The sequence below is a fragment of the Capra hircus genome, chromosome 9 (assembly GCF_001704415.2).
Source record: "Capra hircus breed San Clemente chromosome 9, ASM170441v1, whole genome shotgun sequence".
In the NCBI taxonomy this organism is placed as follows: domain Eukaryota; kingdom Metazoa; phylum Chordata; class Mammalia; order Artiodactyla; family Bovidae; genus Capra; species Capra hircus.
This window is the reverse complement of record NC_030816.1, coordinates 76,774,272-76,798,071: the sequence shown is the minus strand read 5'-3', so window position 1 is coordinate 76,798,071 and position 23,800 is coordinate 76,774,272. Positions and strand designations below refer to the sequence as shown.

At 39.0% G+C, this 23,800-nt stretch overlaps 1 protein-coding gene across 13 annotated transcripts in view; it reads left to right on the top strand.

Moving 5' to 3' along the window:
• Positions 1–23,800, top strand: part of SYNE1 (spectrin repeat containing nuclear envelope protein 1) — a 492,337-nt gene that overhangs the window by 92,167 nt on the left and 376,370 nt on the right. For all 13 annotated transcript variants that reach the window (XM_018053370.1, XM_018053378.1, XM_018053374.1 and 10 more), the window contains exons 4-5: positions 14,671–14,766; positions 20,033–20,116. In XM_018053370.1, coding sequence (XP_017908859.1) covers positions 14,671–14,766; positions 20,033–20,116 — 180 coding nt within the window. The remainder of the gene's footprint in view (positions 1–14,670; positions 14,767–20,032; positions 20,117–23,800) is intronic.

Here is a 23,800-nt window from a genome sequence, read left to right as displayed (position 1 = left end):
AGTGATAGGGTGCAAATGAGAGAACAATCTGTTTTCAAAAAGCGTGCTTTTCTCAAAACAAAATTTTTATTAAAAGTAAGAAAAAAACCTGATAATTTTCTGTAGATTGTTCAAATTTGTGGATACAATTATCAGTTTTTTAAAAAGTATTTGCTGTTTTCAGATTGAACACTATGCTTTTGTGATTATGCTAAACATCACAAACTGTCGATACAGTGTGATATAACATTAGCAAATGTTAGTGAATTCTGTTTATTTTATATACCTGGTCATTCCTTTCAGGAAGGGAGTTTCATATTTAAACATGGACCCTATAATTTTCTTCCTTTTTAAGAAGAAACCTCTTTCTGTTCTGTCTGCTCTGTTAGTGAAAGAAGGTGAGGTATTTATTTTTTAATTAGCCTAATAGCAATCCATGTAATAGTTTTTCAAAGTTGGATCCTGATTCAGCGCTGGCTATCACCACTCATTGCTAAATATCTTTCTAAATTCCAGGGCCGCTCTTCATTGAACTCTTATCCTTGTGCCAATTACTGTGCCTTAGCTACTTTATCTTTCTTTAAATCTCACAACAACAGTCAAATATAAGTATTATTTTCACCACATTATAGATTGTGAGCCCGAAACTTAGAATTGTTAATAAGCTCAAGGTCATATAACAAGTAGGTGGAAAACTAGATTTCAATCCCACGACTACAAAGTTTGGGCACTAATCACTGTGTTATATCCATGCTTCATTTGATGAACTATTCATGTAACAAATACTTTTAAAGACCTCTTATGTGCTACAGATTGTGGGTACTATGGTGGACAAAAACAGCTATAATCCACGCTATCATGGAACTGATGGTGTAGCAGAAAAGACAGCAATTACAGACATGTGTGTGTGTGTGTGTGTGAAATCCCACCAGTGGGGAAGTCAAGGGTGTTAGGGAGCACAGGGCAATTGCAACCAACCACTCAAGTAACCTTATGGAGGGCCTTAGGTTTTCAGAGGGAGAAACATCTGGAACCTGAGAAATGTCTTGAGATTGGATAGGTAAAGGAGCTAATGTTTTCAAAAGTTTAGGGTAAGAAAGAGCTTGGTACAGTAAAGCAGATGGAGGAAGCTCAGAATACCTGCAAATACAGGTTCCAGAGATGGATTGGCAACAGAGAGAACTGAGACTCAATCGAAGGTCACCTGTTAAACGGGTTCGGATGCTGTGTTATGGGCACTGGGACACATTAAACAATCTTAGGAAAAAGAAATGGTCACTCTGGGCTAAACCCCTCTTCAATCTCCTTCTCTCTGTCTTTCTCCCTCCCTTCCTCCTTTCTTCTCCCTCTCATCTCTCTCTCCTGCCCCCTCTCTCATTTCCCCACACCCTCTCACATAAACAAGTAAAAGTGAAGTTGGAGTGAACTTGCAGTAAGTCAGATGAGAGGTGAGGATACTCTGGACTGAAACAGTGCTGGGGGGATGGAGAAAAGTGGATGTATTGAAAAGTGTTATCCAGGGGTGGATTTGATACAATCGAGTCATTCCTGGGAAGGTTCAGGGAGAAGGAGTCAAGAATGACTTCTAAATTTCTATCTTGAACAAATGATTAGGATCATTCACAAAGACAGAGAATATAAGAGACTTTGGGGGAAAGCTAATGGGTTCAACTACAGTTCAGTTCAGTTCAGTTCAGTCGCTCAGTCATGTCCAACTCTTTGTAACCCCATAAATCGCAGCACACCAGGCCTCCCTGTCCATCACCAACTCCCAGAGTTCACTCAGATTCACGTTCATTGAGTCAGTGATCCCATCCAGCCAGCTCATACTCTGTCGTCCCCTTCTCCTCCTGCCCCCAAACCCTCCCAGCATCAGAGTCTTTTCCAATGAGTCAACTCTTCACATGAGGTGGCCAAAGTTCTGGAGTTTCAGCTTTAGCATCATTCCTTCCAAAGAAATCCCAGGGCTGATCTCCTTCAGAATGGACTGGTTGGATCTCCTTGCAGTCCAAGGGACTCTCAAGAGTCTTCTCCAACACCACAGTTCAAAGGCATCAATTCTTCGGTGCTCAGCCTTCTTCACAGTCCAACTCTCACATCCATACATGACCACAGGAAAAACCGTAGCCTTGACTAGACGGACCTTAGTCGGCAAAGTAATATCTCTGCTTTTGAATATGCTATCTATGTTGGTCATAACTTTTCTTCCAAGGAGTAAGCATCTTTTAATTTCATGGCTGTAATCACCATCTGCAGTGATTTTTGAGCCCCCCAAAATAAAGTCTGACACTGTTTCCACTGTTTTCCCCATCTGTTTGCCATGAAGTGATGGGACCAGATGTCATGATCTTTGTTTTCTGAATGTTGAGCTTTAAGCCAACCTTTTCACTCTCCTCTTTCACTTTCATCAAGAGTTCCTCTTCACTTTCCGCCATAAGGGTGGTGTCATCTGCATATCTGCGGTTATTGATATTTCTCCTGGCAATCTTGATTCCAGCTTGTGCTTCTTCCAGCCCAGTGTTTCTTATGATGTGCTCTGCATATAAGTTAAATAAGCAGGGTGACAATATACAGCCTTGATGGACTCCTTGTCCTATTTGGAACCAGTCTGTTGTTCCATGTCCAGTTCTAACTGTTGCTTCCTGACCTGCATACAGATTTGTCAAGAGGCAGGTCAGGTGGTCTGGTATTCCCATCTCTTTCAGAATTTTCCACAGATGGAGAAATTAACTTGGTAGAGATGGACCCATTTGGTTTGGCAATTCGGAAGACATTAGCCATCACTGGGAGTGACCAAGTCATGGCAGAAATCCAACTCTAGCAAACTGATGAGTAACAAGAGGGGAAGATGCTGGGATCTGAGTGTGTATTACACGTTCAGGAGTATTAGCTAAAGTAGAACATAGGATCTGGTAAGAGCTGTTTCCATAAAGAGTGGTCCTAAGCATGTTTTAATGGAAGGGAAAGCTCAAGAACTGGTAGAGAGGGATAGGCTGATAAAGAAAGAAGACAAGATTATTTTAAGACACAATTCTCCTGAGGAGGCATGGTGGGGAGAAAATCTGGAGCTCAGGTAGAGGGTGGATATTTCTACAGAGATAAAGAATACTTCCACCAAAGTCCCCATCTCTGAGGCCAGAGGGGTGATGGAAGGAGGGTGTGGATGTGCCCAAGTTTGAGATGGGGGAGAGAGAAGCACAGAGTAGGGTGGACTTGAATTTGAGAAGATTCCCACCTGAAGATTGCATGCAGGTTTTTTAGGTCTAATGCAATAGTCTACCTTTCTGAGCAGACGAAGTTTTGAAAAACATTTTTTTTTTTTTTTACTTTACAATACTGTATTGGTTTTACCATACATTGACATGAGTCCACCACAGGTGTACATGAGTTCCCAATACTGAGCCCCCCTCCCACCTCCCTCCCCATATCATCTCTCTGGGTCATCCCAGTGCACCAGCCCCAAGCATCCTGTATCCTGTATCAAACCTAGACTGGCGATTTGTTTCTTACATGATAGTATACATGGTTCAATGCCATTCTCCCAAATCATCCCACCCTCTCCCTCTCCCACAGAGTCCAAAAGTCTGTTCTATACATCTGTGTCTCTTTTGCTGTCTTGCATACAGGGTTATCATTACCATCTGTCTAAATTCCATATATATGTGTTAGTATACTGTATTGGCTGGAGAAGGAAATGGCAACCCACTCCAGTGTTCTTGCCTGGAGAATCCCAGGGACGGGGGAGCCTGGTGGGCTGCCACCTCTGGGGTCGCACAGAGTCAGACACGACTGAAGCGACTTAGCAGGCAGGCAGGCAGCATACTGTATTGGTGTTTTTCTTTCTGGCTTACTTCACTCTGTATAATCGGCTCCAGTTTCATCCACCTCATTAGAACTGATTCAAATGTATTCTTTTTAATGGCTGAGTAATACTCCATTGTGTATATGTACCACAGCTTTCTTATCCATTCATCTGCTGATGGACATCTAGGTTGCTTCCATGTCCTGGCTATTATAAACAGTGCTGCGATGAACATTGGGGTACATATGTCTCTTTCAATTCTGGTTTCCTTGGTGTGTACGCCCAGCAGTGGGTAAACCGACAGTTAAAATGTCCTATACAGAGTGAAGTAAGTCAGAAATAGAAAAACAGATATCGTATATTAACGCATGTATATGGAATCTACAAAAGCTGTACTGATGAACCTATTTGCAGAGTGGGAATAGAGACACAGACGCAGAGAACAGACTTTGGACACAGCAGGGGAAGGAGAGGATGGAGAACTGAGAGCGTAGCACTGAAGCATATACATTATCATATCCATATGCACTACATTACATCACATATACATTATCGTACGTAATGGGAAGTTGCTGTATAGCACAGGGAACTCAGCTTGGTGCTCTGTGACAACCTAGAAGGGTGGAATAGGGTGGGGAGAAGGGGGAGGTTTAAAAGGGAAGGGGCATGTGTAAACTTATGGCTGATTCATGTTAATGTATGGCAGAAGCCAGCACAATATTGTAAAGCAGTTATCCTCCAATTAAAAATAAATTAAAAAAAGAACTAAATAAATATGTTCTTTCACATTTTAAAATGTATCTATCATGGTGAATTTCTAAATTTTAAGCAAGATTCAAAAGCTATTGTATAGTGTCACATTGGCCCCCAAAGATACCAGTTTAAAGATGTGTTTTCCAAAAATATCTCCCCTGAAGTTTTACTTTTAATTAGAAAAAGATAGTATAAATAATCTTAAAATTAACACTGGCTACAGTCTGTTATCAAATGGTTATAGTTTTACTTTCCTGTAAATTTGTCAAATGGAATAGAATGTTATATCTGTATTTAAATACCTTGGATTCATTGTTTATGATATATGGCTTTGAAATAAATATATGGTTTGACACTAAGTCCTTTGGGAAAAAAGGTAGGTCTGAAACAGCCATTGTTTCATGTTTCTATAAAAGGAGCATCTCTTTCAGGATGCAATAAACAACCCACTCCACATCTGCCAGCCTTAGCTCTAAGGGACGGTGAAGGATAGGAACTGAAGTACCGACTCTCAGATGACCTCAGTCACAAGCATCTTCTCGCTTTTTAGATGAGCTGGGGAAAAAAAAAAAAAAAGCACTAAAACATTATTTACATTCTGTGTGAGTTTGCCATAACAACGTGCAACATACCTGGTACCTTCAAATGAGAAATTTATTATCTCACCGTCCTCAAGGTTAGGCAGCCATGCCACCCTCTGAGACTCTGGGCAGAATTCTTTGACTCTTCCTCGCCTCAGGTGGTAGCCTGGAGTATATGGGATTCCTTAGTTTGCAGCTGCACTAGTCCAATCTCTGCCCCCGTGCCTGTGTGAAACAGTGTCCAAATTTCCTCTTTATATAAGGACATTGGTCATATTGGATTAGGATTCCCCCCCACCGCCATGATCTCATTTTATCACTTTTCTAAAGATCCCATTTCCAAATAAAACCACATCCCAAGGTACCTGGGGTTTAAACTTCCATGTATCGTGGAGGGAGCACACAGTTCAACCCATAATAGGTTCTATTAAGAGCGCATTTTGAGACCAAGTCAAATACATAGACTCCTTTTAAAGGAACACTTTTGACACTCCATGCTTTTTAATAATCCATACTAGTAATGACTTTGATCGACACCCTCACAGACATAAAATATCACTTCGGTGGCTGCTTTTGTTCTTCTTCAGTTGTCTTTCCACCACTGGTATTAAAAGATAACATGGAAATGTTCAAAATTGAAATTTGATCCTTCAGTTTCTTGTACTCACTTTGGTGGGACAATTAATGAACTAAGATGAGGCGATTAAAGAGCCAAAGAAGAAAAAGCAAATGTAATAATACACCCCAGAAACAATTCTTTAGTTGATTTTGTAAAACTAGTTTGGTAATCCTAAACATACTGATAAATTGTTTCCAAATATGCAACTAAAAGATTAAAAAGAAAATTGTCATTATGCATTTATTAAGAGTTGGATATGACTGAGAAACCAACATTTTGGGCTTCCCTGGTGGCTCAGGAAAGAATCTGTCTGCAATGTGGAAGCCCAGGGTTCTATCCCTGGGTTGGGAAGATCCCCTGAAGAAGGGAATGGCAACACACTCCAATATTCTTGCTTGGAGAATTCCATGGACAGAGGAGCCTGGAGGGCTATAGTCCATGGGATTGTGAAGAATGGGACATGACTGAGCAACTAACATTAACATTGATTTGTTAATAACAGATGGAGACGTAGCAAAGTTTATGCAAACTGCCAAACGTTTTGATGATGTTTATCAAAGTTCCCTCATTTTGAAATATTTTTTCTTAATACATTTATTTGATAAATATTTTAAAATGTCGTTTGGTATGCTTAGCAAGAGTCTAGATACTGAGACTGCAACAGTGAACGAAACAGGAGTAACCCTTTCACTATGATGCTTTTATCCCATTTGAGGAGGTGAACAGAAGAGAAAGAAAATAGCTCTTCTGTTGAGAATAAACTGAAGAGGACACAGGATGAAGGAAGGGGATAAGACAGGAGATTATTGGGTCATTCAGGTGAGAGGACTGGCTTGGACCAATGTCATAGCTGTGGAGGTGGTAAGAAATGGCTGGATTCTGGGTGAATTTTGAAAATAAAATCAACAATTTGTTGATGGATTAGCTGTGGAGTATGAACAGAGATGGGTAAAGGGTAACTACAGCTTCATCCTGAATAAAACAAATAACTTGAGGAGTATGCTTCTTTTAAACCATATAATGAAAAAGAAAGATTACATGTGAAAGTTGTTAAGAGTAGCTTTTCAAGCAGATTTAAAGTTGAGCCGGAGGGCAAAATTATTGCCTTTGGGATATTTATTCCAAATCAAATTAAATAATTAAGGAAATGGAAATATTTATGCTATCTGTCATAGGAAGCAGTAAAGAATGGGAACTATCTTCTCATTTTTGCCAAACGGAGGTGGAAAATAATCACAGTAGTGCTGTTATAAAGGGAGAGAAGGATAAACAGATTATGCGTAGCATTTTTTTTTTAATTACTTCACTTTGTTTCTGGAGATATTGGTAATGTCTAATTAGATTTTCTGAATAAGATGACAGAACCTTTTAGATGTTGGATTAATTTTATCTGGCTCCTGTCAGTGGTTATAGTCACAGTTTTACTCACCTAGTCCAGTGGTTTCTGCATTTTTAGACAGTTTTGTGTGGTGGGCTTCTTGCCAACCACTGGGGGTAACTTGCTCCATGTCTGCAGGTCAACCTCACTTCCCTTCCCACTCTCCTCTCTGTTCCTGTTGTTTGGTTTATTGTCCCTGCCCATCAGATAACCGGCAGAGCATGTGAACATGCTCGACTGGTCCTGGGATGGGATGTCTCCCCATGCCCTGTTTCTCAGCCTGTCATATAGCTCCCACCTGGAACTCATATAAACCAGAGGCGGGAGTGATTCCTCTCACTCGCTGTAGAAGTGAGAAGCCTTTGTGTAAACAGAAGCATTGAGGTACACAGAATACACCTTGAGATCATTTCAAAATGATCACTGCAATAATCTAGTTAGTGTTACCATAAAAAGACATTAAGCAGTTATCGACTGTTTTCCTCACACTGTGCATTCCACACCTGTGACTCATTTATTTTGTAAATAGAAGTTTGTACCTCTTATGCGCCCTCACCTATTTTTCTCCTTCCCAAAACCCCCTTCCCTCTTGCAGCCACCTGTTTGTTCTGTATATCTGTGAATCTGTTTCTGTTTTGTTATGTTTATTCATTTGTTTTTGCTTTTGTCTTAAGATTTCACTTATAAGTGAAATCATACAGTATCTGTATTTCTCTGTTTGATTTATTTCACTCAACATAATACTCTCTGGATCCATCCATGTTGTCCCAAATGGAAAAAAAAAAATCATTATTTTTTATGGCTGAGTAATATTCCATTGTATATTTATCACATCTTAATTTATCTCTTGATGGCACAGACTAGAATAAATAATTCTAGGATGTGTATTGAAAGACAAAAGACTCTGAATAGTCCAAACAATCCTGAGAAAGAACAAAACTGGAGGCATCATACTCTCTGACTTCAAACTATACTACAAAGCTACAGTAATCAAAACAGTATGGTACTGGCACAAAAACAGACACATAGATTAATAGAACAGAATAGACAGCCCATGAATTTGAGCAAACTCTGGGAGATAGTGAAGGACAGGGAAGGCTAGCATGCTGCAGTCCACAGGATAACAAAGAGCTGGACATGACCTAGCAATTGAACACACACACACACAGAGCCCATGAATTAATGCACATTTCTACAGGAAATTAAAATATGATAAAGGAGGTAAGGATATACAATGGAAGAATGACAGCTACTTCAATAAATAGTTTTGAGAAAACTGGACAGCCACATGCAAAAAAATCAAATTGGACTACTTTCTTATGTCATACTTGAAAATAAATCCAAAATGGATTAAAAGCCTAAATATAAAACTTGAAATCATAAGATTTCTAGAAGAAAACATAGGCAATCCACTCACTGACATCATTCTCAGTAGGGTTTTTTTTTTGTTGTTTATTTTTTGATATGTCTCCTTGGACAAGGGAGACAAAAGCAAAAGTAAACAAATGGGACTATATCAACCTAAAAATCCTTTGTATTGTGAAGGAAATGATCAACAAAATGAAAAGATCAGCTACTGAATGGGAGAAGATACTTGCAAGTGACATATCTGAGAGGGGGTTAATATCCAAAATATACAAAGAACTCATACAACTCAGTATCCAAAAAACAACATGATTGAAAAATGGCCAGAGGATCTGAATAGATGTTTCCCAAAGAAGATATACACATTGCCAGCAGGCACGTGACAAGATGCTCAACATCGCTAATCAAGGAAATGCAGATCAAAATCATGATGAAATATCACCTCACACCTGTCAGAATGGCAATTATGATTTCTGTATGGTTTTTAAAATGTGAGAATTCCTTAAATTTTCATTTTATAACAAGTAGTTATGCCTTTTTTCCTCAAAATTATTCTCATATTCCTTTTTCTCTTCAGTATTGCAACTTGCTGAAAGTGAGTTTCTCAGTCATGTCTGACTCTGCAACCCCATGGACTATACAGTCCATGGAATTCTCCAGGCCAGAATACTGGAATGGGTAGCCTTTCCTTTCTCCAAGGGATCTTCCCAACCCAGGGATTGAACCCAAGGCAATTTTCTAGGGACATAAAATAAACATGTGGCTTAGCAAATATGATCTTCCTATATGAGTGAAAATATGAAAGTAATGGTAGATAAGGATTAAGCATGTACTAGCACTTACAGACTAGTAAACGGTCACAAGTTATTCTCATACACACAGTGACAGAGAATAGATTATTTTTCCCCAATATAGGCAGTGCTCAGTAAAAGTTATGCCAAAGATCCCGGTGTTTTCTCAGAGTTCATAAAGTTGAAGGAGAAATATTTGGTCTCCTTTCTTTAAGTTCTAAGAGTAAAGGAATAGATCTCACTGTATGAAATGAAAGGGGCCACAAAAATAAAGGAGGAGGAGAAAAAAATTAGAGAAAAATACTCTGTGGGATCTGTTCCGCTCATGAGTTAGCTACCGAGGGCACAGCCAGGATGTGCTTTTTCCCTGAGTTTCAGAGACTTTAGACAATCCCCTGACAGCCAAAACTTAGGGCTTAAGCCTAGTTTGAGGAGAGCTTCTAGAATGGAGTAGCCACAGAAGCCAGGTACCTCTTTCTCTCTTTTTGTTTTCTCCATCTCCCTCTCCTGTCAGTCAGTGCATTCCATTCTTAGAGATTTATCATGAATCTCAGATTCGTCATGAGTATCTGTAGAATATCTAAATGGGATTTCCAGAGCAAAGAGTATAGTATTTCCAAACACTGTACAAAACTAAGAGCTAATTGTAATTTTATCTTAATCAAAAATGGATAGCTATGGTCTTAAAATGTGCCTGGTAGATTTCTGTCTAGTGCTTGAAACTGTACGTTGTCAAGCCGTCGGAACAAACCACATTATCTCTATTTTCCATTAAGTCAGGCTCCAGTGAATTACCCTCATTTCTATCTCTTCTTTTTGGCCTCTAGTACCATGACCTGAATCCTGCAAAGAAATCATATTGATGCTGTGAATACTTATATATATATGACAAGAGAGAGATTTTAGATGAGAGATTTTCTATTAAAAGATTGTTTCAAAAGTAAATGCACTATTGTCAGGATAGTAAAGGTCCCCTCTAGTTGACCATTTGCTCTAGATAAATGGTACTTCATACAAAATGGGAGAGCAAAACTTGTCCAATAATTGCTAGGATGTCTTTTATTCTAGTATAATCTCAGGTAACGTCTTTTGATAAATAAAGTGATTTTACACAGCATGTACATTATGTAAAATTGGATAGAACTTATAGAAATATAGAGATCATTTTCTGGGATTCATTTTTGCGAGCTCTTTGCAGTCAAAGGTTTGTTTGTTTCCTCTTTTACGGGTTGAGGTATTAAGTCAAGAATTTATTACATACTAGGTTCTATGATTCTGTGTATTGAAAATATAATAGTTGCATATTATAAATAACATAAACATTTTTATTTTAAAGAAAAATATTTTGTCCAGCTTCTAATTAGTCTGCTAATAGTCATCAGACTGCATCTCTTTACTTTGTGTAGGAAGATATTGGTGAAAAATTTTCAGAAGCAACTCATACTTCCTATTAGAAAAGAAAATTTTGCTTCATGTCCTTATTTTGCTTCATATTGTTATCTCTCCAAGATTCCAACAGGTAACTTGCAGATAAGCATCACATATCTCTGCTGAGATATCTGTCTATGGGCGAGGCCCTGGTCTTGGTATTAAGTATATAAACATATTCAACTTCCTTATCCTCCAGAAGTCCGTGATCTGAATTCCTGAGGACACAGACTTGTGAATAACTAACTGTAATGCAGTATGATTATTATAATCTGAACCATGCACTAACACAAAAGAAGTGATTTAATTCCAGTTGGAAAACTGGAAAAGATAATGCAAGACTGACTGTGTCATAAAACTGACCAGGAATTTGCTAAATGGGAAAGTAGGAAATGAGAGTATTCTAGGTATCCATGTTCTTGCGATAAAAACCACCTGCTTTTTTTTTTTCCCCATGTGCAGGCTAGAAACTTCATTCATGTCTTCAACAAGTTTTTAATGAGTTCCTCCTATGAATAAAACACTCAGAAACAAGATGCTTCTATGCATTGCATTGTAGTCTGGGATTGCCAAGAACCTGGAGATAATTTTTCTTTACTCATCATATATGCGCCTCATTTTGAGAACCATTAGTATGGGCATAGGGCAAAGATCATTTTTTTAAGAAAAGTTTATTCATTCAGTCCATCAGCCAACAGTATTTGTTGAGAGCCTGCCTTGTGCTCGACAATGTTTAGTAGAGAACACTTAGCTGGAAAGAAAGATTCCAGAATCATGCCTGTCCAGACAATTTTTTAAACAACAGAGGAGTTGGGATTGGGTTTGGTGAATGGCCACAGTCAGGAAGAAAGGAGAGCAAGAGAGAAGTAGACGAGGCCTGTGAACCAGGCAGGCTGATCAAAAGGGCTTGGGGAGAAGCAGCTCACGGACAGGCCAACAAGGCCTCAGCCACCACCACAGCTGGTGACATCAAGGCCCAGTGCAGTGGGATGAGGGCTCACTGACTTGTTCAGAGGTCAGTGCTGGTCTGGAGGCCACTTCTAGTGGCGAAAGGGGCAGGGAGCATGTGGAGGACAGGTAGGGATGCAGGAGAACACAAACGAGGGGCAGAGGTGGGGTGAAGACAAAGTGTTCTTCAGGGACTTCCCTGGTGGTTCAGTGGTTAGGACTCCACACATCCACTACAGGGGGCCTGAGTTCAAATCCTGGTTGCAGAACTACCATCTTACATGCCTCGTGATATGGCAAAAAAAGAAAATGTTCTTCAAGGTAACAGAAAGTGAAGTCGCTCAGTTGTGTCTGGCTCTTTGCGACCCCATGGACTGTAGCCCACTAGGCTCCTCCATCCATGTAATTTTCTAGGCAAGAGTACTGGAGTGGGTTACCATTTCCTTCTCCAGGGGATCTTCCCAATCCAGGGACTGAACCCAGGTCTCCCGCATTGCTGGTACCTGAGCCACCACCTGTGTATGTTTAAAGGCATAATAGATGGATGCAATTTATCTTTTATTTTTGGTGTCCAATTTCTTGGAATCTTTATTATTTCATGAAAATTCCCTGCCTTGTTTAATTTTTAAAATATGTTTGCAGTTAACACAATATATGAAAACCCCCATTTGTATTTGCTTGCAGAATGTATCATGTGTTTATTAACTTTTCCCCTCGTTATTTCACTGTTATTATTAGGATACAAATGGACATTTTAAAAGACAAATAGACCATATTTTTAATGATGATAGTTCAGTTCAGTCACTCAGTCATGTCCGACTCTTTGCGACCCCATGAACCGCAGCATTCCAGACCTCCTTCTCCATCACCGGCTCCACAATTTTAACTGTTATCATATTGAATATTTTTCATTAAGAAAGGCTCATTTTATTCCAAATAATTTTATTTAAATGCTTAGCATATAAAGTCACTATTACGTTTTTGCTGTATAAATAGTAAGCAGCGTGAATAGTGGAATTTAAAAGACAAAGCTTAAAAATGAAAACTCTGTTATTTTTGAACATGTATTTCACAGCGTGAGAACATAATGTATTCAGCTATTATTTTATAAAGAGAAAAATGCATTTAAAATTAGAATTGTACCATTCAGAGACAGTAATTCATGCAGTCATAAGAGAAATATAAATGTGCCATTATCAGTGGGTAGAGAAAAAATCATGTTTCAATAAAACATTTGGTGATTAAATATCTCTGAAAAAAACTTTCTAGAAAAGAAAGAAAGACAATTGAAGGTCAGGTATACAGCATTAGGCTTTTAACATGATCAGGGAGAATTAGAAAATTACAGAGCATGAATCAGCTATAGACTTCTTTGAAATTCATCTTCTGTGAGAAATCTGAGGTCACCTAACTTCTGCTGACCATCAGCTTTAAGCATCACTCTTTTGCTTCCTTCTGAGCCAAAAGATACCTTAATCCAAGATTTCATAAACTCTAGTATATGTGTGAGAAGGCATTGGCACCCCACTCCAGTACTCTTGCCCAGAAACTCCCATGGACGGAGGAGCCTGGTGGGCTGCAGTCCATGGGGTCGCTGAGGGTCAGACATGACTGAGCTTTCACTTTTCACTTTCATGCATTGGAGAAGGAAAGGGCAACCCACTCGAGTGTTCTTGCCTGGAGAATCCCAGGGATGGCGGAGCCTGGTGGGCTGTTATCTCTGGGGTAGCACAGAGCATGACTGAAGCGACTTAGCAGCAGTAGCAGCAGTATATGTGTGTGTGCTAAATCACTTCAGTTGTGTCCAACTCTTTGCGACCCTGTGGACTGAAGCCCTCCAGACTCCTCTGTCCATGAGATTATCTAGGCAAGAATACTGGAATGAATTGCCATGCCCTCCTTCGGGAGATCTTCTTGACTCGGGGATCAAACCTAGGTCTCCTGCATTGCAGGCAGATTCTTTACCATCTGAGCCATCAGGGAAGCCCAGGTATTACATAACCTTTGTAAAATAATAAAAATTCCCTGTGAATTAAGTATGGGCTTATTTTTCCAGTAGTGGCATAGATTTGCCCTGATCAGTCTGCACTCTTGAGCTTACAGTCCTTTGGGTTCAATGCCACACAGTGAGAGAGGGTTTGCAGGATTTGCCAGCTTGTGAAACAGAACGGTTGTGGCCAGCTAACCCACAGGAGAGTCAATCTGCCACGCTGGCTGAGCTAACAGTGTCCCCACAGCAGGTCCTTGAGCTAACGAGGTTACCTTGGAGAGAATGTTCATAGAAACTTGGCACCTGCCTCAGTCCAGCAGTGTGCTCACTCAGGTAAGGAGGTTGCTCCAGTTTATCTGGGGTACCTCCTGTTCCCTGCATACATCCTGTTTTAACCCCTCTCTTATCTTTTATGTTAATAGTACCCTCTTTTCCTCCTTTATCCCACACCATCTCTCTCTTGTCAACACGCCCTCTCTGTGGACTTCCTGTGGTGGTCCAGTGGTTAAGAATCCACCTGCCGATGCGGGGGAGACAGGTTTGATTCCTGGTCTTGGAAGATTCTGCATGGTGCAGAGCAACTAAGCCCGTGGGCCACAACTGCTGAAGCCCGAGCACTCTAGAGCCCTGCTCTGCAACAAGAGAAGCCACCACAGTTAGAAGCCCAGCGCCAGAACTAGAGAGTAGCCCCCCCGCTCGCCATAGCTAGAAAAAGCCCATGGAGCAGCAAGCAAGCTCCGGAGCAGCCAAAAGTAAATAAAGAATGAAAGGAAGAAAATTTTAAAAAATACTCCCTTTCTAAACAACATTGGTATGTATGTAAAAACCCTAACAGGAGGTTGTTTGAATGTTAAGTTTATCTCCAAAGGATCATTTTTCTCTTTGCATCTATGGAAATTGATTGCCAATCACATCCTTAATAAAGGACTTTGACATTTAGACGTTTTTCACCAGATTTCACCGCAGTGAGTACCAAACGTCTGCCAGAGAGTGAGAGAAGCATTGTTTGCATTAACTCATTTTTTAAATTTTATAGCGGAAACCCCCAATGGTGGTAGATGATCTTTTTGAAGACATGAAAGATGGTGTGAAGCTACTTGCTTTGCTGGAAGTCCTGTCTGGGCAGAAACTGGTAAGGATGTTTTCTGTGATCAGATTTGTCAAATTGTTCCCATTTGGAATTTGAGGAGTGTAGATTGGGGAGTGTAAAGGGTGCTACCCATGTAAAAGCTTTTCTCTTTTGTAGTTGGTAATACGTAGGAAACACTAGTCTATCGGTCACTTCTGGGAGCAAGGAATAAATTTTCTTTCTTGTTCCTGGACACCTGAAGTAGCTTTAAAACATTATGTATAGTAGTAGCAACTTACAAGTAAAGGTAAAGAGCTTCATCAATAGTCAGTCCCGGCTAATTGCTGCATCTATCTCTACAGTAACCAGGAAGATAAGTTAGAAAATAGTATCTAACACATTTTAAGTGCTTACTTTCCATTTGGAAAGGATTGTTGGTCCAGTTGTTTCCACAGTATTGAAAATTAAGCTTGAAAGCAACATGACATTTTTCATCCATTGGCGGACATTCTCCATCATCAGTCATTTGTAATGGGAACAGCATGTTCAGAATCATTTGATTTTATATTCAGCAGAACTAGCAGAGTGAAAAACAAATTGCCACTGACCTATAAAATGTCTTTTTCTTCATTACCAAAATAATAAAATATTTAGTTCTTTCTGGCTTATGGTTTTTTTTTATTTTGAAATAGTAGAGAAGTAAGTAGTTTGCAAACATAAGTTATTTATGTGACATTTCCCACAATTTTTAAAAGGAGCTTAGGAAGTAATCTTCAGAATATTGTATAACACTAGACACTGTCCAAAATTAGATGTACTCATTTTTCCTTAATCTGTTGCATCTTGACAAAGAGCTGCTTGATCATCATTACTTGAATAATTGAGGTTTTTAAAGTGTTTTTGCCTAGTCATCAATTTCCTAGTTTTTGCCTAGTCATAATTTCATGTAGGAGTCTTCAACATGGCTTTTATAAATGTAAGATAGTTGTTTGTTGGAAAATACAAACTGATGATTTTTGTGTAAGTCATTATCTACTCACATTCATATTACAGCAGAGGCTTCTGGGGAGCCATCTCAGCTCACCTCTGGTCTAGCCACGCAGAGGTGGACATGACCCACACCCTCCTTTAGCATCACAACTCAAGCTCTGACAATACCTGTCTGAATTTCTGTCCCCAGGGCTTGTATCAAAGCCACAGATTGCTCAAGGCAGCCCTGAAGTGTGGGAAAGTTAATGGTTTCAAAGGGGATGGGAATCTGTGAATAAAAACTCCAGCCTGGCATTTGTAGGAGGGACAGTTTCAAGGCTTATTTCACACATCAGGGAGTGCTCCATTGGATCCTCAGCAGAGTTGAGCCCCAGTTGCCCACTGAGGAGACCTTCAACAGCACACCGAACTATTACAGATTATTGTTAACTAATTTTTCTTCCTTCCTTCTCTCTCTCTCCATGCATCCTTACTCTTGCTACCTGGGACCATCTCCCTAGTCAATGCATGCACCCATGTTCTTATCTCAGGCTCCGCTTTGGGAGAAATCAAACAAGACACATGTGACAATCCAATTTGGAATCAACAGATGTATGCATGAGCTAAATAAACTGGATTAGCATTAGGATGTGAGAGTCATCAAACTGAAACATTTACCTCCTTGATGGTCAGGTGTAACTAGCCATCTTCATGTATCCTCCTGAATTAAGCTATTTACTTATATGAAGGAAACTTCATTATAATTCAAACAAAATTTAAGAAGTGTCTCATTCAAAGTGTCATTATAATTGTGCCACTCTACTTGGCCAACAGTATACAGAAACCTTGATGGGCATTAGCTGCCAAGCTAAATGAATCTAGAGAAGGTATACATTTTGACATAATAATTCTACTTCTGTTTAGGTGCCCTGGTAAGTGCCATGGTAAAAATTTTAGAATCTTGAAGCTAGAAGCAATTTCAGAAAGAATCTCAGCGTTCTTATTTACCACGGAGGAAACTGGGACATAGAAATACAGTTTTTGGTTTAAATTTCAACATTCAAAAAAAGATCATGGCCTCCAGTCCTATCACTTCATGGCAGATAGATGGGGAAAATGTGGAAACAGTGTCACATTTCATTTTCTTGGACTCTAAAATCACTGCAGACAGTGACGGCAGCCGTGAAATGATAAAGTCTCTTGTTCCTTGAAACAATAGCTGTGACAAACCTAGACAGTGTATTAAAAAGCAGGCACATCACTTTGAGCACAAAGGTCCATCTAGTCAAAGCTATAGTGTTTCAAATAGTCATGTATGGGTATGAGAGTTGGACAGTAAAGAAGGCTGAGTGCTGAACAACTGACGCTTTCAAACTGTGCTGCTAGAGAAGACTCTTGAGAGTCCCTTGGACAGCAAGGAGATCAAACCAGTCAATCCTAAAGGAAATCAACCCTGAATATTCATTGGAAGGACTGTTGCAGAAGCTGAAGCTCTAGTGCTTTGGCCACCTGATGCAAAGAGCCAAATCAATGGAAAAGACCCTGTTTCTGGGAAAGATTGAGAGAAAGAGGAGAAGGGGGTGACAGAGGATGAGATAGTTGGATGGCACCACTGACTCAACGGACATGAGTCTAAGCAAACTCTAGGAGATGATAGTGAAGGACAGGGAAGCCTGGCATGCTGCAGGTCATGGGGTCGCGAAGAGTCGGACATGACTCAGTGATTGAACAACAACAAAATTAATTAATTTATTTATTTATTTGACTGTGCCATGAAGCATGGAGGATCTTAGGTCCCAGACTAGGGATCAAATCCATGTCTCCTGCAGTGGAAGCATGGTGTCTTAACCGCTGGACCTCCAGGGAGGTCCCTTTCATTATTTATTTTTATTAAACCCTTCAAAATTCTGAATTGCATAAAGGGAAATTACTCTGAAATTATAAATAAATCTTGATGATCATTATTTAAATTTTGTACAGGTGGGCATTTTGATCCAGGACTACATTTAGATGAAAAGCATCATTTAAAGGGCTGAATATCTGAGGCATTCTTGTAGAGCTTTCAAAAGCAGAATGTGAACAAAAGCATTTCCCTCAGGAGTGTTAGCAGAATTCAGGAACTCTATAATTATCTCATACGTAGAGCTCTGTTAAGAACACTATACTTAACATCCTGATTCAGATAGCCTAGGACTCTGGCTTTGACCATGATCTTCTGGGAAATGCAGCCAAATACCTTAATATTCTCTTATCATCAGCATCTCAATGTAAGAGAAAAATCTCAATATCTTAGTTTCTTTTAATAGCCTACTGTGACTCTCCTATCTGTGATTTTACTTCAAGTACTAGGGAATTTAACTTTTTTGGAATTATTATCCTTGGGTTTCTCTACATCACTTGATTATTATTTATAGAACATTTACTCTTTGAATGGATCCATGATTATATATCTTTAATCACACATAAAGATAGGAATACTAAATTTAATTTTGTACTCAGGTTTTTTTTAAAGAATGTGAAGAATTGCTGGTGAAAAATTTAAAATAGTAGAAGCAATATGAATAAAGCTGAAGGACTGCAGAGAAATTTATTTCTTATCTATTTTGTTAATCTTCTGTATAGTCCTTTTAAAGACTCCTTAACACTCTGCATTTAAAAAGAGTCTAAAAAGCCACTTAAAACTACACAGTGGGCATTTTTAGGAAATTAAGATCATCACAGGCTCCTGTGCGTCCATCAGGTGACTTTGTTAGGCATCAATCATATATTTATAGTAGAACTTGTGTGTAACTGGGTTTAGCATTATCTATTGACTGTTCAGCTAACATATCTGGAGTCACTATTATGGATAAGGCACTGCCTTTTGCCCTTAAGGAGAACAAAGATAAATGAGGTATGGTTGGTGCCCTCAAAGAGCTTGTAGCCTGGTAGGGAGGATCATTGTGTTAGTTAATGGCAGGTCAATTGTGTTAAAATTGATGCAAATATGAGATAGTTGCCATGGTGTAGGAAGGCAGGAGGATGAGATGAAGGGTTATGTTGAGGGATCTGGCATTCGTTCTAAATTTCTGGCTCCTGACTTGGCTTTAGTTGCAGGTTCCTAGATGCTTTTTACGTTTTAAAAGATAATTAATTAAATAACTAAGTGAGCCATGCAAGAAAAGACTAAATTTTTTTTAAAGTTAAGTATATTTTCTATTTAAATATTTGTTTAAAATCATATCATAGAAATCACCTGTTATGTTACTAGTTGGAAATGAGCTCTAACAGGAAATTGTTTATAGAGTTTTGGTGTCACGGAGAAGAGACCAGTCTATCAGCTCTACAATCATGGACTTGTTATCCTCTCAGGCCCTGTAAATGTAATGCTACTGACTTCACTGAAATTATTTTGAATTTTAAAATGAACAGTGTGGCACATAGAAGTCACTTATTATTTTATTATATTTATTAAAATATGTATTAATTTATTAAATTTTGCTAAGTTAAATGCAAGTAACTTAGTATCCTTGTACCAGATCATTCTGTTTTGTGCAGAACATTGTATTTCTCGCTTTCCTTCTTTTTAACCTTGGCTCATATAAACCATGTGGCCTTCCCAGGTGGTGCTAGTGGTAAAGAACCCACCTGCCAATGCAGGAGACATAAGAGACGTGGGTTCGATTCCTGGGTTGGGAAGATCCCCGAGAGTAGGAAATGGCAACCCAGTCCAGTATTCTTTCGTGCAGAATCCCATGGACAGAGGAGCCTGGCGAGCTACAGTCCATAGGGTTGCAAAGATTCAGGCCTGACTGAGGTGACTTGGCATGCATGCCCATGCACCAGGCATTTGGTTGTTCAAACCAAAATATCACTGGCACTGTCAGTGACTTTCATGTTGATATGGCTGAAAAAAATGTGAGTGACCAACAGTACTTTTCTCAAGACTTTATTTTTCAGAGCAGTTTTAGGTTTATGACAAAATTGAGAGGAAAGGAGAGAGATTTCCCATGTTTCTCATGCCCCCTTACATGCACCAAGAGGACTTTTCATAAAAATACTTCCTAAATTACAGGGGGAACAGTCTCAATAGACAGTATAGGAATTTTGTGAATTTCTAACCTTAGGCATACAGAAACCCTAAGGGTAAGTGCATTCATAAGCTAAGAATGAATGTTTATTTATTGAGTCAATTACACACCTTACAAGTGCTGTGGGGAAAATGCTCCTGTAGGTATTGGCTAACCTTTATAGAAATTGAGTAATGTTGGCTGTTCTCAAACATTCTTCAAGTATATTTTGAATCCATTTAAATAGCTCTTTATAACTATCATTTTAATGTGTGCCTTTTTATTTATTATTGTCTTTCTCCCTTTCATAGCCATGTGAACAAGGACGCCGGATGAAGAGAATTCATGCCGTGGCAAACATTGGCACAGCACTGAAGTTTCTTGAAGGAAGGAAGGTAAGAGAAACGGAGACAAAAGAAGAAGGCGTGGCCATACTAATATTTTCAACATTGATTTTGGGGCTAGAAATACTGCTTGCAATCGATATGACATAAAAGTGCGGTATTATTGTAAAGTCATTTTAGACTTGCAGAAGTGGCAAAAACGGCACAGAGATGTCATGTCTGTGCTTTGGTCAGCTTTGTCTAATGTGAAAAACTTATTTATATACATGGTACATATATGTAGGGCTCCCCAGGTGGCACATGGGTAAAGAATTGGCCTGCCAATGCAAGAGAATCAGGAGACTCGGGTTCAATCCCTGGGTCAGGAAGATCCCCTGGAGGAGGAAATGGCAACCCACTCCAGTATTCTTGCCTGGAAAAGTTCCATGGACAAGAGCAGCCTAGCAGGGACTGAAAGAGTCCATGGGGTCTCAAAGAGTCAGACATGACTGAGCACACACACACACACGCAGTACATAGGAAACACTAGTGTATATAATATGTACAACACACATGTGGCATATACGTAGCAGGAGAGCTATCAAATAAGAAAATTAAAATTGATATGCTTCTGTCGAGTAAAGCATAGAAACTAATCTCACGTCGTCATTTCTTCCTCTAGGGTCTTATTTCTATTCCAGGGCACAATCCAGGAACACACCTTGTGTTCAGTTGCTCCTTTGTCTTTTCCATTATACCACCTTGTCTTTCTGTGTCTCTCCTGATCTTGATGGTAACTGCTAGGCAGTTATTTTTCAGAATGTCTCAGTTTGGTTTGTATGATATTTTCTCATGATTAGATTGAGGTTATTCACTTTTGACAAGAATTCCAAGGAAATGATATATTCTTCTCAGTATATCATACTCTATCATGGCTTATTGCTGGTGATGCTACCCTCAAATACTTGATAAAGTCACCGACTGAGTTTTTTTAGTGGTAAAAGCACTACTTTTCCCTTCATAATTGAGAAATAACTTAGGGAAGAGAATTGAGATTATGCTAATATTCTGCTTCTCCTCAAACTTTTGCTCACTGATTTTAGTATCAGCTGCCTTCAGTAATACTTCTGTGCTGTTCACCTGATGATGGTTTTGTTTTTCCCTCATTTCTTTTATACTAATTAATTGGAATTGTTAGGTAAGAAAAAGACAATCTTTCTTCTTCCCCATTTATTTATTCAATTGCTTGTTTCCTTCATTGTGGACTCATGTATATTTATTTTTTTCTATAGTTTTAATCCAATATGAGTACTATTATTGTTGTTATTATTATTTTGCTGCTCAAATTTTTCTACTTTTGGCCATTCAGATTTCCTTCATGCTGACTCCTGTACTCTTTTGACATGGACCCATTCTTTTATAAGCATTTCCTTATTTTCTAGAACGAAAGCTTTTCAAGGTTTATCTTATATTTTCCCTACCCCAGTCCTGGAATCAACCACTTCTCTAATGGGGCTTTGTTCCTTTCATTAGTGAACAGCATTTAGAAATCAAGATTTAGGTGCTGTGTGTGCTCATTGCTACTGAGGTTTCATTGCCCCAGGCCCACATACAGATCTAGAAAAGTGTATGTTTACTGATCTGGGTATACACAGATATCTATGTCTCTTTCTCTTTCTCTCTCTCTCTCTCTCTGTGTTTAGTTTGTCCTGTTATAGATGTGTGTAAACCATTACTTCAAACTGACACTTCTGATTTCAGTCCAACACCTCAAGATCCTTTTCATGCAGATTCTTTTCTGTTTTCTCTGACAACGAGAAACCGGGCTCTCATCTACAATATATTCTTTTCTTTTTCATCCCCAATATATATACACAAAGTAGTTTCAGAACTACTTTTGTCAACCCAAATTGTATGAATAACAAATCTACTAACTGGAGAACAGTATTTATGTACAGTTCTTTCCGTCTTCGGCGTTACAATATCCAGTCAAAAGACTATTGTCCAAATTTCCTCAGATTACGTCTGTTCTCCACATCCCTTTCAGTGTAATTATGTTATTAATTTGTAATAGAATTATGTAATAGAGTTATACTTCCCTGGTGGCTCGGTTGGTAAAGAATCCGCCTGCAATGTGGGAGACCTGGGTTCAGTTCCTGGATTGGGAAGATCCCCTGGAGAAGGGAACAGCAATCCACTCCAGTATTCTGGCCTAGAGAATTCCATAGACTATATAGTCCACAGGGACACAAAGAGTCGGACGTGACTGAGCAACTTGCACTTCCCTAATAGAGCTATATTCCACTTTGGGTAACCACCACACACACGCCATAGTTGACTTTTTTATTTTAGAGAATGAGACATTACTATGATTCAAGGTAAAATTTATACTTAGAGAAGTGGCATTTCCTCCCCATCCCTACTTCTCCATACCCACTCCCCTTCCTTTCACTTCTTTTCTCATCTCTTGTTCAGTCTCTCTACTGATTTATCTTTTCTATATTTCTTTTGCAAGAATGAGCAGGTATGTTTTCATATACCACCTTCTTCCTTACATGAGGGTAGCATTCTAGAGATAAACCAATTGTACTTTACCATTTTCATTTTCCATTATGCTCTGGAAATCACTCAAATCAATTCATAGAGATCTTCCTCATTCATTTTCACAGCTACATACTATTCCATTGTCTGGATATGGCAGAGTTCATTCAACCATTGTTTTATGAATGAGCATTTAGCTTGTTTCTAGCATTTTTCAAACAGAATCAATGATGCTGTTAATAAGTGTGCATAAGTACTTTCATATTATTGGAAGTGCATCTTCTGGGTAAATTTTTAGAAGTATGATTGCTGGATCAAAACATAAGTGTACATTTTGTTTTGTTAGGTGTTGGCATATTTCCCTCCAAAAGGGCTGCACTAGTCCTTTTAGATTTAGCCTTTTCTAACTTGTGAAAATTCAAGAAAAGTCCGTGTTTGGCAGTACCAAAATCAGCTTTATGAATGATATCCAGATACTTCTGGAAAAAAAATAATTCAATTATTTACTTCTCTATCTCTATGCACTAAATTAATTCATTTACTCCACAAGTGCATATCTGAATACTTTTTGTAAAATAGGAACTCTGGAAAAATTAAAAAATTAAATAAAATATATTCTGGCTCTTAAATAATTTGCATTTTGATGAGTTGATAGTGCAGTGAGTCAGGATAAAGCTCAGTCAGGTGTGCTAACTTCACGCCAAACAGAGAGTCTAGGCACTGCGATGTGTAAAAAAATAATCTTAGTTTCTTGTAGAAGACTGGACATTGTTTCCAGGTCACTCTAACATCATCCTAATGGAGTGTTTCTCTTCCTTCTCGTGCTCAACAAGTTTTTCATGGAAAGCTGAACAAAGCCTTATTTAACAGAATAGTTGAAAGTGAAAGTGAAGTCGCTCAGTCATATCCGACTCTTTGCGACCCCATGGACTGTAGCCTACCAGGCTCCTCCCTCCATGGGATTTTCCAGGCAAGAGTACTGGAGTGGGTTGAGTAGTTAGAGTTTTCCAAATCATTCTGACTTCTATTTTACTGATATAACAGTAGTGTCCTTCTTTGTTCTGGTTTGTATTCATTGACAGGGGGAACATGTCCGCTCTTCTTGTTCTGATTGACTAGAAAGTGGAACGAAATTCTTTTTACTAATTAATGGCTTGGAGAAAAATGCAGTAGACCCTGGTTCGATTCCTGGGTCAGGGAAGATCCCCTGGAGAA